Raw genomic sequence first — 13,836 nt, 5'->3', positions numbered from 1 at the left:
TTCTGTCAATTTACAGATCCACCGAACCGCCCTTGTTAGCTGAGGCGACTCGGAGAAGTGAGGGCATTGGGACCAGGCAGGTGTCTCGCTGGGGGGGGCCGTCCTTGAAATCCGGCAGCACTCTAGAACTTGTCGGATCAGAAATGTCCTTCAAGTAGAAGAAGCCTCTGGACCAGTAACGGACAGACTCATGGCGGTCAGTTGGCGGGTAGACGCGTCCAGGGCGGAGCTTGAACGTGATACTCCCGCAGGTAGCTAGCGAGGAGGTTTGAGCGATCATCTCCTTCTTGACGGAGAAATAATATTGGAACAACTTCAGATCCAGGTTTATCCGGAGGTGGCCTTCACACAGCGTCACATGGTTGCTTATGGCCAGTATGCTGTTTGGTGATATGTTGTGGGGCTGCAGCCCGTACGCCTTCAGGATTTCCGTGAAGAAATCGCTGGGCGGAAAGGAGAAGCCCCGCTCGATGAGCGCCTTGGTCACCACCATCTCTCCGGCTTCAGGAGCAGGAGTCAGAGAACCCGGAACCGTACGCCAGGATCCGGGCCTCAAGAATCCCTCCGCCTCGAAGTTGCGGAGTTCAGTTTCCGTGGTGGTGCAGGGCCACCACTTCCCCTTGGCTTCGCTGTCTCGCGCGCGAGCCTTGGATTTTTTGGCGGCTGCCTCCTCCGTTTTCTTCTCCATTTGTTCAGCTCCCGCGGTTTCTTCCGGGTTGGCTGATCCCTCGATGTTCTTGCCGGAATCCTTTGAGGGCTCCAGATGAACTGGAACAAAGGGAGGAGGGGCGGAAGAGATTGGCTGCGCCATGATCGGCTCGGATGAGGGAGTCGGAGCTGAAGAAGACATCTACAAAGAAAATGCGAGTTGACTATATTTAGCCGGATCCAATGTTGACACCCTAGTCATCCCTACCAAGCACGGCCAGAAGGTGGAGCTCGAAGGACTTACCGGAATGGAGTCCGCGGTGGTCGGAGTCGCCGGCGGTGAAGTTTTTGCTGCGGTGGCTCGCCGGACTTAAGAACTCGATGAACTAGATGAACAGCTCACGGTGGCGCTCGAACTCCGGCGATCTTCCGGTGGGTTTCGGCACGGCGGAGGAGGAGCTCGGAGGCGGCGCTGAGGTGAGAAGTGAAAAGGGAGGTGAATGAGAGATTAGGGTGAACGGTGAGATATTTATAGGCCGTGGGAGGAGATTCGTGCTCCGCATCCTGTGGTCGGAACGCAAGCGTCGCGCCGTTGGATGGCTGACATGTGTCGTAAACCCTAAGCGGTAAAAATGGCTAAGGATAAGTTACCGCTCAGATCGCCCGAAAATGGCGCCAAGATTGGCGGAACCGTTTGAACTTTTCGAGGTTCCGGGTAGAAGTTTAAAAATTATCAACCGTTATCTCAGCAGGGAAGTAACCTGGAGACACGTTGTAACAATACTGTCGATGGATGAAGTCCCGCGGGATGAAGGAGTTTTCCGACTAAAAGTTGGAAAGAAGAAAAAATGAAGTTGGAGTTCTTCAAGTTTCCCCGTGTTACCGAGAGGAATGTTGGAAGACACAAAGCTCAACCAAGGCGGAAACCAGAGGTGAATCTCGGAGAACTCTGGGGCCTACTGTTGTGGGTATAGTTCATGGGTGTACCATCGACAGTGCCTAGATCCGGCAAGCCCGGGTGGCCCACAGACGGTGATGTGGCGTGCGGCCCATCGGGCGGCCCAGTTGCTGTTGATCGTGAAGGATGAAGTCCAGCCCAGGATCAGGGAGCCGGATCCTAGCCGATCTTCCGAGGAGGCCGGATCCATGGAGGCCCACGAGGAACCCGGATCCAGTACGACGTAAGTGGAAGGCGGATCCTTGACGTACCCGGCAAGACATTGTACCGTAGTTAGGCAACCTGTAATCTGGCTAGGACTCTCCATGTAAACCCTGGATTCGTGCGCCTTTATAAGCCGGATCCTGGGAGCCCTAAGGGGCACAACCACAACTCATTGTAACAACGCGAAAGCGCCCAGATAATTCCAGACAAGCAGCATTAGGCCCTGTCTCCGTGCAGGTGTTCCGAAGCTGGGTAAATCGCGTACCACCGTCCCGAGGACTCTCCGCCCTATGGCCCCTACTTCTTCTCCCCCTCGTGAGGATCCCTCCTCCGAGGTACCGTCGAATAGGCAACGACAACCACATTATCCGTATACTATATGCAAAGACACATAAATTAGAAAATACATACATAAATTTCTATGACAAGAAATTCCAATCAATCTAGTAAATTATACATGCTTATGCAACTTCAATCAATGAACCGATGCAATTTCAATCAATTTATACGCCTATGCAATTTAAATGAATCTACTAAATTATAACATATATAGACCAATGTTGGCATAAAAACTATATCATGATCATGAAATGAACTGTGTATTTGCCTAAAATTTAGTACATATTCACACTCTAATGAAATTTAGTATAAAAAAGTTTGAAATTTCTCTTGCCTTGTGGCCATTTGGCCGAACACCATGAGCGCACCGCCGGCGAGAGCTAGCGGTGCGCAACAAAGCTGTGGGCACCATCAGCGGCATTGGTTCTGATGTAGCTCGAGGAGGTGCCCTCCTGTATGGCAAGAGCGGGTTGGAAGGGATCAGAGGAGGCTTGTGGGAGGTGTGTGAGGCCGTTCATGGCGAGGTGGCATGGTCGGGCGACCATGGGAGGGACAAGGAAAAAATTCCAGGAGCGACGGTTTGGCTCTCCCACCCAATTTTTCTACACATATGGGTCATTGGCTGGTCTTACCCATATATGGGTATTTGGAGTCAAATTTTTGGTTATTATCCAAAAAAAAATATGGGTGTGGAACCACTTTTCGTTATGTTGTTGAAGCAGTTTTCTTTTGCCACATTACCCATTAAAAAGCAGTTTTTGGCTAAGATTTCCACCTTTTTGGTAAGCTTTGGAGATGCTTGTATCATGTAGTACTATGCCTTTATTCTCATGCTCACATGTTATATTGTGTGTTGTGATCCTCTGGCAGGGCTATGGTATGACTGAAACTTGTGGGATAATATCATTTGAATTCCCAACAAATGGGAAGGCTCGTCGATTTGGGTCAACTGGAGTGCTTGCCACTGGTGTTGAAGGAAAAGTTGTCGATGTAGAGACACTAAAACATCTGCCACCGAATCAACTAGGAGAAATTTGCGTACAAGGACCACATATAATGCAAGGTGAAAATCTAGTTCTTGTACCATGTGTTATGAGATCAAACAGTCATGCATCATTTGCTTGATCAACAATGACATAATACCAACCTTAGTGTAAATGATGTTACAATGAAACTTTAGTAATTGGTGGTCTTTTTTAGTTAAACAACGAGGTAAAAAATGAAATGTTTTTCTTTCACATGTTTATTGACAATGTACCTGGTGATTTTATTTAACATGAAACTCTAGTGATCATGAATAAACTATTATTTAAATTTCTATACTATTTTGCACCGACAAGAAATTTTCCATATATTTAGTCCTAAAGGGAGTATTGGGGCATCACTTCTTTACAATCATTCGAGTATTGAGTCAATTTTCTCTAGGGTATTTCAACAATGTGCAAGCTACTGACTTCACAATCAAGCAAGGGTGGTTGCATACTGGTGATCTTGGATACTTTGACGAAGAAGGCCAGCTTTATGTTGTTGATAGACTTAAAGAGCTGATTAAGTACAAAGGTTTCCAGGTACCCTACAGAAATACTCGTTTTTTTTTCTCTAGTGGTAGATAGAATCTTGAGATAAAATACAACAACCATAACTAGAAGAATACATTGCAGTTGTGCCTTGGCCTTCATCACCTAGACAAGCTAATGTTTGTTTTTAATAGACAGATTTAGTACTAATTGATGAAGATTTGGCAACTGAATGTTTGGGGAACGTCTGTTGATCAGTTTCAACATAGTTAGGGTCCATTTAAAATTTAATGTGTGCCTGCTGCAGCGCTGTTAATGCAGTAAATATAAATTGATATTAGTTGCATGAAGTGCTTAAGGTTAAGCACAGTTTTACTGGCTGGCCTGAGGAGGATAAGGGAGCGGGGATTTTCTGAAGACAGATACTTCATTCGTTTCATGAAGGTTGTCTGGAATTTGTCAAAATTTGAAGCCTTCATGCTCATTGTTTCTACTCTCTATGTCCCATGAAGATTGTCCGATATTTGTCAAAATTTAAATATATCTAGATGCTATTTTGTGTCTAGATACATCCAAATTTTGACAAATCTGAGACAAACTTCATGGGACAGCGGGAGTACAAACAATGAGCAGAAAGGATTTTGTTTACAATGGCTCAATCGTAGTCGTTGGCCAACATTGAATTTCATATTATAAGGCACAGTTGGAGGAATACAAATTGCACGCATGATCTTTAAGCCAAAAACGGTCATATACCCACCGAAATCATGAATGAAGCACGAGCTCCATGGTGGACGTTTAAAAAAATTAAATACGAGTTCCAAAAAATTCAGAACAAAAACCCTAAGTGCGGGTAATGTTGAACTCTACCCGTGTGCAAAATCTTAATTAAAAATCCGTTGTATTCTAAGCTACCTAAAATGGCAATCTGACAAATTTTCAAGTTTTGAAAATGTGCATTGTTCACCAGACCTAGATCCACACATTTGACATTTTTACTTAGGCTAAAATCCAATGAATTTTGGATTGGTTTTGAGAAAATTAGTAGGTTTCATCATTGAGAATTCCAATTTTTTTGAAACTTTCAAATTCCTAATTCGAATATTTCAACAAAAGATCTCCCTATAACTCGGGAGCCATTTGTACATGCCCCATATAAACAACAATATTTCGTATATTGCTTTTCTCTGTTCAATATGTAGTCAAACGGCCCAAACATCACTGATATGGTGTTACATAGTCCATGACTTCAAGACTTTAAAGTTTCACAAAAAAAAGCTTTTTAACAACGGTCCTATTTTTCTTAACGTGAGCATGATGGTCTTTTGTGTTGTCTGAATAGTAACCTTTTTGTGCTAGTACCCAACCTAATTCTCGCGATGGGAACTCATCCTTTTGCACTATTGTTTTCTTGATCATTTTGTAGATTGCACCTGATGAGCTTGAAGGATTAATTTTGTCTCATCCAGAGATTCTAGATGCTGTCGTTATCCCGTATGTTGCGCTTCTTAAAATTTATTTAATTGTCTCTAGCAGCTTTTGAGTACAAAATTTTGCATCCTTGTCGGTTTGGGCTCGTTTGTCTCTGTTTCTTATCTCTTGACTTGGAGTTGTGCTTGTTTCAAGGTTTCCTGATACTGAAGCAGGCGAAGTTCCTATCGCCTATGTTGTGCGATCACCTTCCAGTTCATTGATTGAAGTTGATGTCCAAAAATTTATTGAAAGTCAGGTGAGGCTGACTACGGACTCTGCTAAACTTTGGCCATGGAGTATCTGTAATGGAACACCATCACTAGCATAAAACATGCCTCAACTGCGTACTGCCCATGGTAATGCACTTGTAATTTTGTTTAACTTACATCACATCTCAGGTCGTATACTACAAAAGGTTGAAGAGGGTTACCTTCGTGGAGAGCGTACCAAAGTCAGCTGCAGGCAAGATTTTGAGAAGAGAGCTCATCGCTCAAGTCAGATCGGAACTAGCCAGATCGTCCAAACTATAGCAAATCTGCTGCTTGAGCAATTCTTGCTGCTAAATTTAAAATTTCACAGCTGTGCAACGTTAGGAGGTTCCGGAACCGCACTTTCGACTTTTGTACACCGTGTGTGATGCAACACGAATGTGAATCTCAACATTGTACAGAAGTTTGCTAGCTTGTGACATTGTTCGGCAAATGTGCCATTGTGTGCTATATATTGTATACTATCTATACAAGGAATGCAAAGAATGAATATGAATGGGTTATGGCTATATGTATTCTACATCTATCTATACAAAGAATGCATAGTATGTGCTATCTCAGTCGAATTGTAAGTATCCCCGTGCTCGCTTGTTCTCGAACCAAGCCCTTCTCGCCACTACTACTGCCTCCCCTCGTGAGCCCCTACCGCGTGCCGCCGCGAGCTCCTGCTTAGTTATATCGCCGTCCGCCGCGCGCATTGCGGGGGATCTGCTCTGCTCCATTTCTCGCTCTGCCACAGCACCGTCGTCCTACACGCGCGCCATCTCTCCCTCCCCGCCTCTGCTCGCCATTCCCCGTGCCTCTGGATCTGGCTGCTCGCCGTCGGCCGCTGCTAGAGCTTGGTCGGTGGATGGGAGCTGCGGCCTGACAGGCGGCGCACGTCCCGGCCCTCAAAGCTCTGGAGGCCGACAAGCGGAGAGGCCAGATGGCGGATGGCGGCGCGGGCCCCGCCGCGCAGCTCGGCGGGGGCGGCAGCAACGGCGGGACCACCCCGTCCGCCGCTGCCACGCCGCTGCTCGGCTCCAGCTACAACTTCGCGCCGCCGTGAGTGCCAGCCTGCCTCCTCCGCCGGCCGCCCGCCCGCCGTCTCGTATAGCCACGTCGCTATTTTCCCCCGCCTGTTGGAAAGTACCTGAAAAGTTGGGTTCAGAAGTAGATTTTATCTACGTATTTGTTTAGTGGTTCCGTCTGTTGGCTCCTTAATCCTGGCCTACCTCGCTGCTTGTTAAACGGTTTAGGTACCAGTTTAGTGGTTATTTTCTAAACTGGAGAAAGTGGTTTTTTATATCGGAATTGCTAGTTCTCAAGCGTCTGAGATTTAATAAATCTCAGTCACCTGATTAACCATTTGATTACTTCTTTAATATTTGTGCAATTTAGTTCATGTTTTGTGACGTAGACTACCATCTTTCCACTGGCATGCACATCACATGCAAAAAAAAAAAAAAAAAAAAACAATTTGGTCGTGGGCTGCCTGCTCGCTATTGCTTTATCTTGGGCTATTGTGTCCGCTGCTTTGTGGCGGGCTGCTTGCTTTGCTTCTTGTGATGCCTTTGTAACATGTATCCTTTTGCATATTCTCAAAAAAAATGTAACCTTTTGCAAATTTTTGGGGTTTGTTGATCTTTGTGTCCTCCCTTGTTGTCCTTTGCAGAAAAAAACCATAAGTGGGTTGAAACCGAGAAAACATCCTTCGGCCTTACGTTGCATCGTAACTGGGATTTTTCTATTGTGTGTGGATTGCAATTAATATTTCCTTAGTTTTATGTGGGTCGTAACTGAGATTTTGCCGGTTACATGCGGGTCACAATTGAGATTTTGTCGTTGCACATCTATAATATTATTTCTAGTTGCATGGTGTTGTAACTGAGGATTTTCTAGTTCCATGTGGGTTGCAACTGAGATTTTTTTTCAGTTACATGTGGGTTGCAACTGAGTTTTTTTTTACTTGCATGTGGGTTGCAACTGAGATTTTTCTAGTTGCAGGTGGGTTGCAACTGAGTTTATTTTTAGTTGCATGTGGGTTGCAACTGAGATTTTTTCAGTTGCACGTGCGTTGCAACTGAGATTTTCTCAGTTACACATGGGTTGCAACTGACACTTTTTTAGTTGTATGTGGGTTGTAACTGAGATTTTTCCAGTTACACATGAGTTGCAGCTTAGATTTTTTCAGTTGCATGTGGGTTGCACCTGAGATCTTTCCAGTTATGCATGGGTTGCAACTGAGCTTTTTGAGTTGTACGTGGTTTACAACTGATATTTTTTTCATTTTTGTTTATGTTGCAACTAAAATTTTACCAGTTACATATTGGTTGCAACTATTCCTTTTCTAGTTGCATTTCTATGTTATACATGATTGCAACAGTTTTTTTTCTAGTGAAAAATAACAGTCTTTATATACGGTAACATGACACACATAAGTGTTTCCATGGAGTACTAGTTCATTGGTCTTTTGTGTGTTTAGAATGGCCCGAGGTAGGTCGATGCATCCCACCACAAAGAAAACACGAACGGAAGAAAGAAAATTAAGCATATACAAGATGGTGTAATAATCTAGAGATGTCAGTGACACCACCCCATTCCATTTCTTTGATTGGAGACTGGAGACAGTGTTACCATCCAGTGTATTGTCTTGCGGGTCACATTTCCTTTCCTTGCATAATGATATGTGGTGGATCCATGTTTACTCTTTGGGCTGCTTCCTTTTTTCAGTACTCCGTCAACTTTGTCCATGCCAATACCTCCGGAGCTTGCTGGAGCAATCCCGCTGATCGATAGGTTCCAGGTACGCGCCTCCTTTACCCAGTGATGTCATATATCTCATGGCACTTCTGAACAGACGATAGAAATCTCATCGTTCTTCTCTAGAAAGTTGCTAGTTAAGAGGTGCCGATGCTTGTTTGCGAAATGTTAACTCTACCATTCAAATACAAGTAACAGTTATGCTTTAATATTTGGTTGGGTCTCTCTGCGTTCTTGTATTTTCTTTCACAATGCAAGCATTGCTATAATCATTTTATAGATGCACCACAACATTTCAGTAGGATCAGATTTATTAGTTTATAATTATTCTGCATTAGTTAGTAAGCACGAATATGGTTCCATATCCACATTATCCCATGCTAAATTTAGTGCTGAAATATAACAGGTGGAGGGATTTCTTAAAGCAATGCAAAAACAGATCCAATCATCCGGAAAGCGTGGGTTCTTTATTAAAAAATCTGTGGGTCCGCAAGTTCGTGAGAAGTTCACTTTGGAAGATATGTTGTGCTTCCAAAAGGTAATGTTGTTGAACCCCATTCCCTGTATGAGATCATTTGGCTACAATCTAATTTCTGAGCAAGTTCTCTTACTCAAAATGCTTATGATGTCATTTTAACATATTTTTTTATATCAATTTAATGCTTCTCTGTTCTCTCTTTCGCAGGATCCTATTCCAACTTCATTACTGAAAGTAACTAACGACCTTGTAAGCCACTCAATTAAATTATTCCATGTCATATTAAAGTACATGGGCATCGATTCACCTTCAATAATAAGTTTGGAAGAAAGAATTGAACTAGTTGCAAAGCTTTATAAGCATACTTTGAAGCGTTCTGAACTTCGAGATGAGCTCTTTGCCCAGCTTTCAAAACAAACACGTAACAATCCCGGTCGGTAAGTATTGGGCTTCTAATGTGTAGCAAGCACATGTTGATTTCAGACTTAGTATAGGAATCATAGTTTTGTTATTCTTACAGGAGCTGGTTGATAAGAGCTTGGGAGCTAATGTATTTATGCGCATCTTCCATGCCACCAAGCAAAGATATTGGGGCATACTTGTCTGAGTATGTTCACTATATTGCTCATGGAGCCACAACTGATTCTGATGTTCGAGTTCTAGCATTGAACACACTGAATGTGTTAAAACGTTCGGTTAAGGCAGGCCCACGGGTTACAATTCCTGCACGAGAAGAGATTGAAACACTTTTAACCAGCCGGAAGCTTACAACAATTGTATTTTTCTTGGATGAAACATTTGAAGAGATTAAATACGACATGGCAACAACTGTTGCTGATGCTGTTGAGGTATCCGCATTTCTCCTAAGCTATTAGTGGTTTGGAACTGATATAGGTACCAAATGACCCTTTAGAAGAATGTACCTAGTCAGATCCAGAGCATTGCATGGCATATATGCAATTTTGGTTGAACATTGTCACCTTTGGTATAACGAGAATGATATTGACCACATAATGGGCCTGGATAGTCATAACTTACATACTTACCTCTTGCTGTGCACATGGTGGTTCATTGTAGTTGATTTCCAGTTTTGTAAAGTCATGACTATTTCCTCTCAAATATATTCATAAAGGTGCTATCCAGAAGGATGCACTTAATACAAGTTGTTCATTCATAGATTGAACGTACGTTTGGCCAGAACAACTCGGCAATAGTTTCAAATCAAACCTGTTGGCTGGTTTCACTTGGCATGTTGCTCATTGCTACTAGGTGTCTATCCACAGTCTGAAGACTTGTTCTCTGTTCAGAATTTCAGATACCTCGTGACCAAGTGACTGAGCATAACCACCGTTAGGGGATAGAATTAGGCTGTAGTTAAGGTGTCATTATGAATTTTGACCAGTTCTAACAAAATGCTTTTGACCATTTTTGTTATCAACTTATCATCAACACTCAGGGAAGTTCCAAAGGTTGAAAGCACGGTTACTCAACTTTACAAAGTGTTGTACTTTGTGCTCTGTGTCATGCAGACACACTGCTACTTACTTATTTCCCGAATATTATGAAGTATGAACTCTAATACAAGAAGACTTTGTTATCCTTGAGTGGAACATTATTTGACTTCAATTCATTAGATGTACTTTCTGGTTGACCAAATAGTGGATATTCAACAATGTGTCACATCCCAGTAGTGTCAGAGTATTCTTTGCATGTTCCCTTGTTGTACTTTTTATTTAGGCTTTGGCTGCAAATTTGTGAGCTCCTTGTCTTTTCTTTTATACTTGAAGTTGTAAGTTCCGTGTAAACAAACTATTCCATGACTACAGGAACTTGCTGGCATTATCAAACTCTCAGTATATTCTAGTTTCAGTCTTTTTGAGTGTCGAAAGATTGTTAATGGATCAAAATCTTCAGAAGTTGGCAACGGTATTTCTTTTCATTTTCAACTCGCACGCTTTTCCCTCTTCAGTCTGACTTAGTGCATGTGGGTTTAGGAAATATATAAATTAATGGAAGTTTCTCACATAGCACATGCATTTATTACTTTTTGGCATGCAGAGGAATACATCGGATTAGACGATAACAAATACATTGGTGACTTGCTATCTGAATTCAAGTCAGCTAAGGATCGCAACAAAGGAGAAATTTTGCACTGCAAGCTTGTATTTAAGAAACGCCTCTTTCGCGAGTCTGATGAGGCTGTGACTGATCCGATGTTCGTTCAGCTATCATATGTCCAGGTACTGGTTTGCAGAGCCAGTTGAAGTACTTACAACCCTTAGGCCATGCACATAATCATGCTTCCAAGATAGCGCTAACTAATGCCCTCGTTCTGCAGTTACAACATGATTATATTTTGGGGAACTACCCAGTAGGCAGGGATGATGCTGCACAACTCACTGCTCTGCAAATATGGGTCGAGATTGGATTCATTGAAAATCCTGAGTCCTGTGTGTACGTAAAAGGCTCTGCCTGATCTCTTATTTTGTTTGTCAATATAGTCTTTTCTTAATAATTCATCCTATCTCTTTCCTGAGATGCCATTTTTCTTCTTACTAGCGAATGGATATCTCTTCTAGAGAGGTTTCTACCTAGACAAGTTGCAATTACTAGAGCAAAGCGAGACTGGGAGCTTGACATCATCTCACGCTATCAGTTAATGGTATTCATCTAGCTCTGCAACTTTATGCTATTTCGGAGCAACCTTAGATGTATCACACATCATATGACTTTTTGTTTTTTACTTGATTTTTAACACATCTTTCTTATTGACTTCCATGTTCTGCACTGATTATAACAGTGACTGTATGTGTAGATGCATCACACACCTTACTAACATGTAATAAAGTGATATTGTTTTAAATTCCAGTTAGATATGATTTTCTTTAGTTTTGATGCATGTGCTGATAAAATACTCCCTTCGATCCATGCTGATACTTGGAGGGAGTAGTAAATTTTATGATCTAAATTTGCATTAGAAAGAATATGCGATACCTCAATCACCCACGTACTTTGCTGTTGCATCCAGGAACACTTGTCAAAAGATGATGCAAGGAACCAATTTCTCAGAATCTTAAGGACTCTTCTATATGGCAATTCAGTTTTCTTCAGCGTTCGGAAAATTGATGATCCAATAGGACTTTTACCTGGAAGAATCATTTTGGGAATAAACAAGCGCGGGGTAGGATGCCTTATCATATGGTAAAACATGTGTATCTGTTCTTCCAGTTGAGGCTGATCTTGTAATTCCGCTTTAACGCAGGTTCACTTCTTTCGTCCGGTTCCTAAGGAATACCTACATTCTGCAGAGCTGAGAGACATAAAGCAATTTGGGAGCAGCAATACTGCTGTTTTCTTTAAGATGAGAGTTGCTGTTTTCTTTAAGATGAGAGTTGCTCCTGTTCTTCATATCTTTCAGTTTGAAACTAAGCAGGTTATTTTTTACTCCTCACAGGAGATAGTACATCATCGCTTAGTCCATCTTGTTATATCACATAAAGCTGTCGATATAACCATTTTACTGGGCCAAATTAACCAAGTGCTTGCATTTTAGGGTGAAGAAATATGTGTAGCACTTCAAACACATATAAAGGATGTGATGCTCCCTAGATATTCAAAAGCGCGCTCTGGCTCTGCTACTATCATGGTTTCTCAAAATGATGTTTCTCAAGCAGACAAGCCAGGAAATGTTGAAATGTATGACAAACGTGTCCAAGAATTGTCAAGAGAAATTGATGAGTCTCAAAAGAAAGCAGACCAGGTGAGTTATTTTGTTCATGAAGAAACAGTCAAGGTGCCTCATGGTGTTTAGAGTTCAAAACTTTGTGACAAATAACCCATTACCTTGTAAATAATGTTCTAGCATACTAGAGATTCTGTTTTAGTGTAACATTAAAATCAAAATCATTTCTCTGCCATTGGATTGCAAGTTATAATGAACGAATAGTAGGCCAAAAGGTTTATATACCGTGCATTTAACTAATGAATATTTGATATTATTAGCTACTCCCTCCGCCCAAACTAAATGACTCAACTTTATCTAGATATGGATGTATCTATAACTTAAATGTGTTTGTATGTAGACAAAGTTGAGCCACTTGGACGTCAGGGCACTAATTTGTAGTGTTCCCAAGTGCTTTTCAATTTTCAGTCCATGACTTTTTTCATAAAGAGTTAAACGACTGAAAATTCCAGTAATAGTTTGGTGATGTTTTTAAAATCTAGCAATTGTCTTGCGTTGTATTGGAGAGTGTTATTATCTTTGTACATGGTTAGCCATCTAAGTACATGATTGCCCTTTTATTATTCTTAGTTGCGGGAAGAGTTACAAAGAAAGACAAAACAAGAAAGAGAGATGCAAGAAGAATTGGAAGGGCTAAGAGATGCCTTACAATCTGAACGTCATATCATTCAAGAAGTATCAAGTGAGCGGGATAAGCTAAAATCTCTATGTGATGAAAAGGATTCGTCTTTGCAGGTATATGTTGATATACAATTTGCGTAGTTAAATTGCTTCAATCATCTAACTTGCTGTTTTATTAGGTTGCGTTGGTGGGGAAAAGTAGGCTGGAGAGCAGATTAACAAGTGGGCATGGCCAAGAAAACAACTCTAAATTAGAAGTAATTGGAAACCATTCTGAAAGAGATACTCTGACAACCGTAGGCAGTGTCAACAACAGCATTGAGGTATTCTTAAACAATCATGTACATTTAGAGTTGAGTTTTGTAGGATGGCTTGCTTCTTACTTCAGTGGCCAAACATATATTTCGAAAGATGCTTTGGTTTATTAATTTATCTTGTGTTTGAAAAGATGTTAACTAAGCTTGAGGAGGAGTTGAAATCATGTTAAAAAGAGCTTGATGCATCAAAAGAATTATCAAATAAATTAAGGATGGAAATTATGGGCTAAAAATAAATTCAACAAAGAAAAGGTTTATTGTTCATAGAGGTTGACATGTGGGATCAAAGCCAGCGGCGTTCTCAACGTTTTAAATGCGGCATTGAATCGAAAGAAAAAAAAAGCAAATATCTAGAAATTAGGGATCAAAATACCTCCAAGAAAGGAAATGTTTATTGTTCATAAAGGCTGATACGTGGGACTCATGAGCCAGTAGCGTGCTTTCAAAGGTGGCATGATATTGAAAGTAAAATGCAATTGACCAAATATGAGCCAAAACTAATCCAAGAAAAAGCTTTATTGTACATAG

The 13,836-nt window shown here is 41.7% G+C and overlaps 2 protein-coding genes across 4 annotated transcripts in view; both read left to right on the top strand.

Annotated features, from left to right (window-relative positions):
* The window catches only part of LOC127336710 (4-coumarate--CoA ligase-like 1), a 287,662-nt gene extending 281,912 nt beyond the window's left edge, over nt 1-5,750 (top strand). Inside the window, exons 2-6 of one of the 2 annotated variants that reach the window (XM_071826809.1) lie at nt 3,020-3,212; nt 3,575-3,717; nt 5,093-5,160; nt 5,293-5,395; nt 5,538-5,750. In XM_071826809.1, the coding sequence (XP_071682910.1) occupies nt 3,020-3,212; nt 3,575-3,717; nt 5,093-5,160; nt 5,293-5,395; nt 5,538-5,669 (639 nt within the window). In that variant the 3' untranslated portion in view covers nt 5,670-5,750. Of the gene's footprint in view, nt 1-3,019; nt 3,213-3,574; nt 3,718-5,092; nt 5,161-5,292; nt 5,398-5,537 lie in introns of those variants that run through there. The other variant, XM_071826810.1, reaches the window with a different exon arrangement.
* A 226-nt stretch (nt 5,751-5,976) lies between these two features.
* On the top strand, nt 5,977-13,438 carry LOC127336715 (kinesin-like protein KIN-14I). 2 transcript variants are annotated; one of them, XM_051363549.2, is made up of 14 exons: nt 5,979-6,452; nt 8,121-8,193; nt 8,557-8,688; nt 8,836-9,065; nt 9,149-9,476; nt 10,455-10,554; nt 10,687-10,868; nt 10,967-11,082; nt 11,188-11,290; nt 11,657-11,809; nt 11,891-12,061; nt 12,182-12,388; nt 12,941-13,105; nt 13,171-13,438. In XM_051363549.2, the coding sequence occupies exons 1-14, from the start codon at nt 6,334-6,336 to the stop codon at nt 13,417-13,419; spliced, it is 2,328 nt and encodes a 775-aa protein (XP_051219509.1). In that variant the 5' UTR covers nt 5,979-6,333; the 3' UTR covers nt 13,420-13,438. The 2 variants fall into 2 exon arrangements, with proteins under 2 accessions (XP_051219512.1, XP_051219509.1); XM_051363552.2 differs by lacking the exon at nt 12,941-13,105 and having other exon boundaries at nt 5,977-6,452.
* The last annotated feature ends 398 nt before the right edge of the window (nt 13,439-13,836 follow it).

Source organism: Lolium perenne, chromosome 2, assembly GCF_019359855.2.
Source record: "Lolium perenne isolate Kyuss_39 chromosome 2, Kyuss_2.0, whole genome shotgun sequence".
In the NCBI taxonomy this organism is placed as follows: Eukaryota; Viridiplantae; Streptophyta; class Magnoliopsida; order Poales; family Poaceae; genus Lolium; species Lolium perenne.
The sequence above is the reverse complement of the archived record's forward strand: the minus strand, read 5'-3'. Positions and strand labels throughout refer to the sequence as shown.

Coding starts and splice junctions, on each gene's coding strand:
- LOC127336715 (XM_051363549.2), top strand. CDS start 6,334: ATGGCGGATGGCGGCGCGGGCCCCGCCGCGCAGCTCGGCGGGGGCGGC. Junction 6,453..8,120: donor AGCTACAACTTCGCGCCGCC/GTGAGTGCCAGC, acceptor TCCTTTTTTCAG/TACTCCGTCAACTTTGTCCA. Junction 12,062..12,181: donor TTCAGTTTGAAACTAAGCAG/GTTATTTTTTAC, acceptor CTTGCATTTTAG/GGTGAAGAAATATGTGTAGC.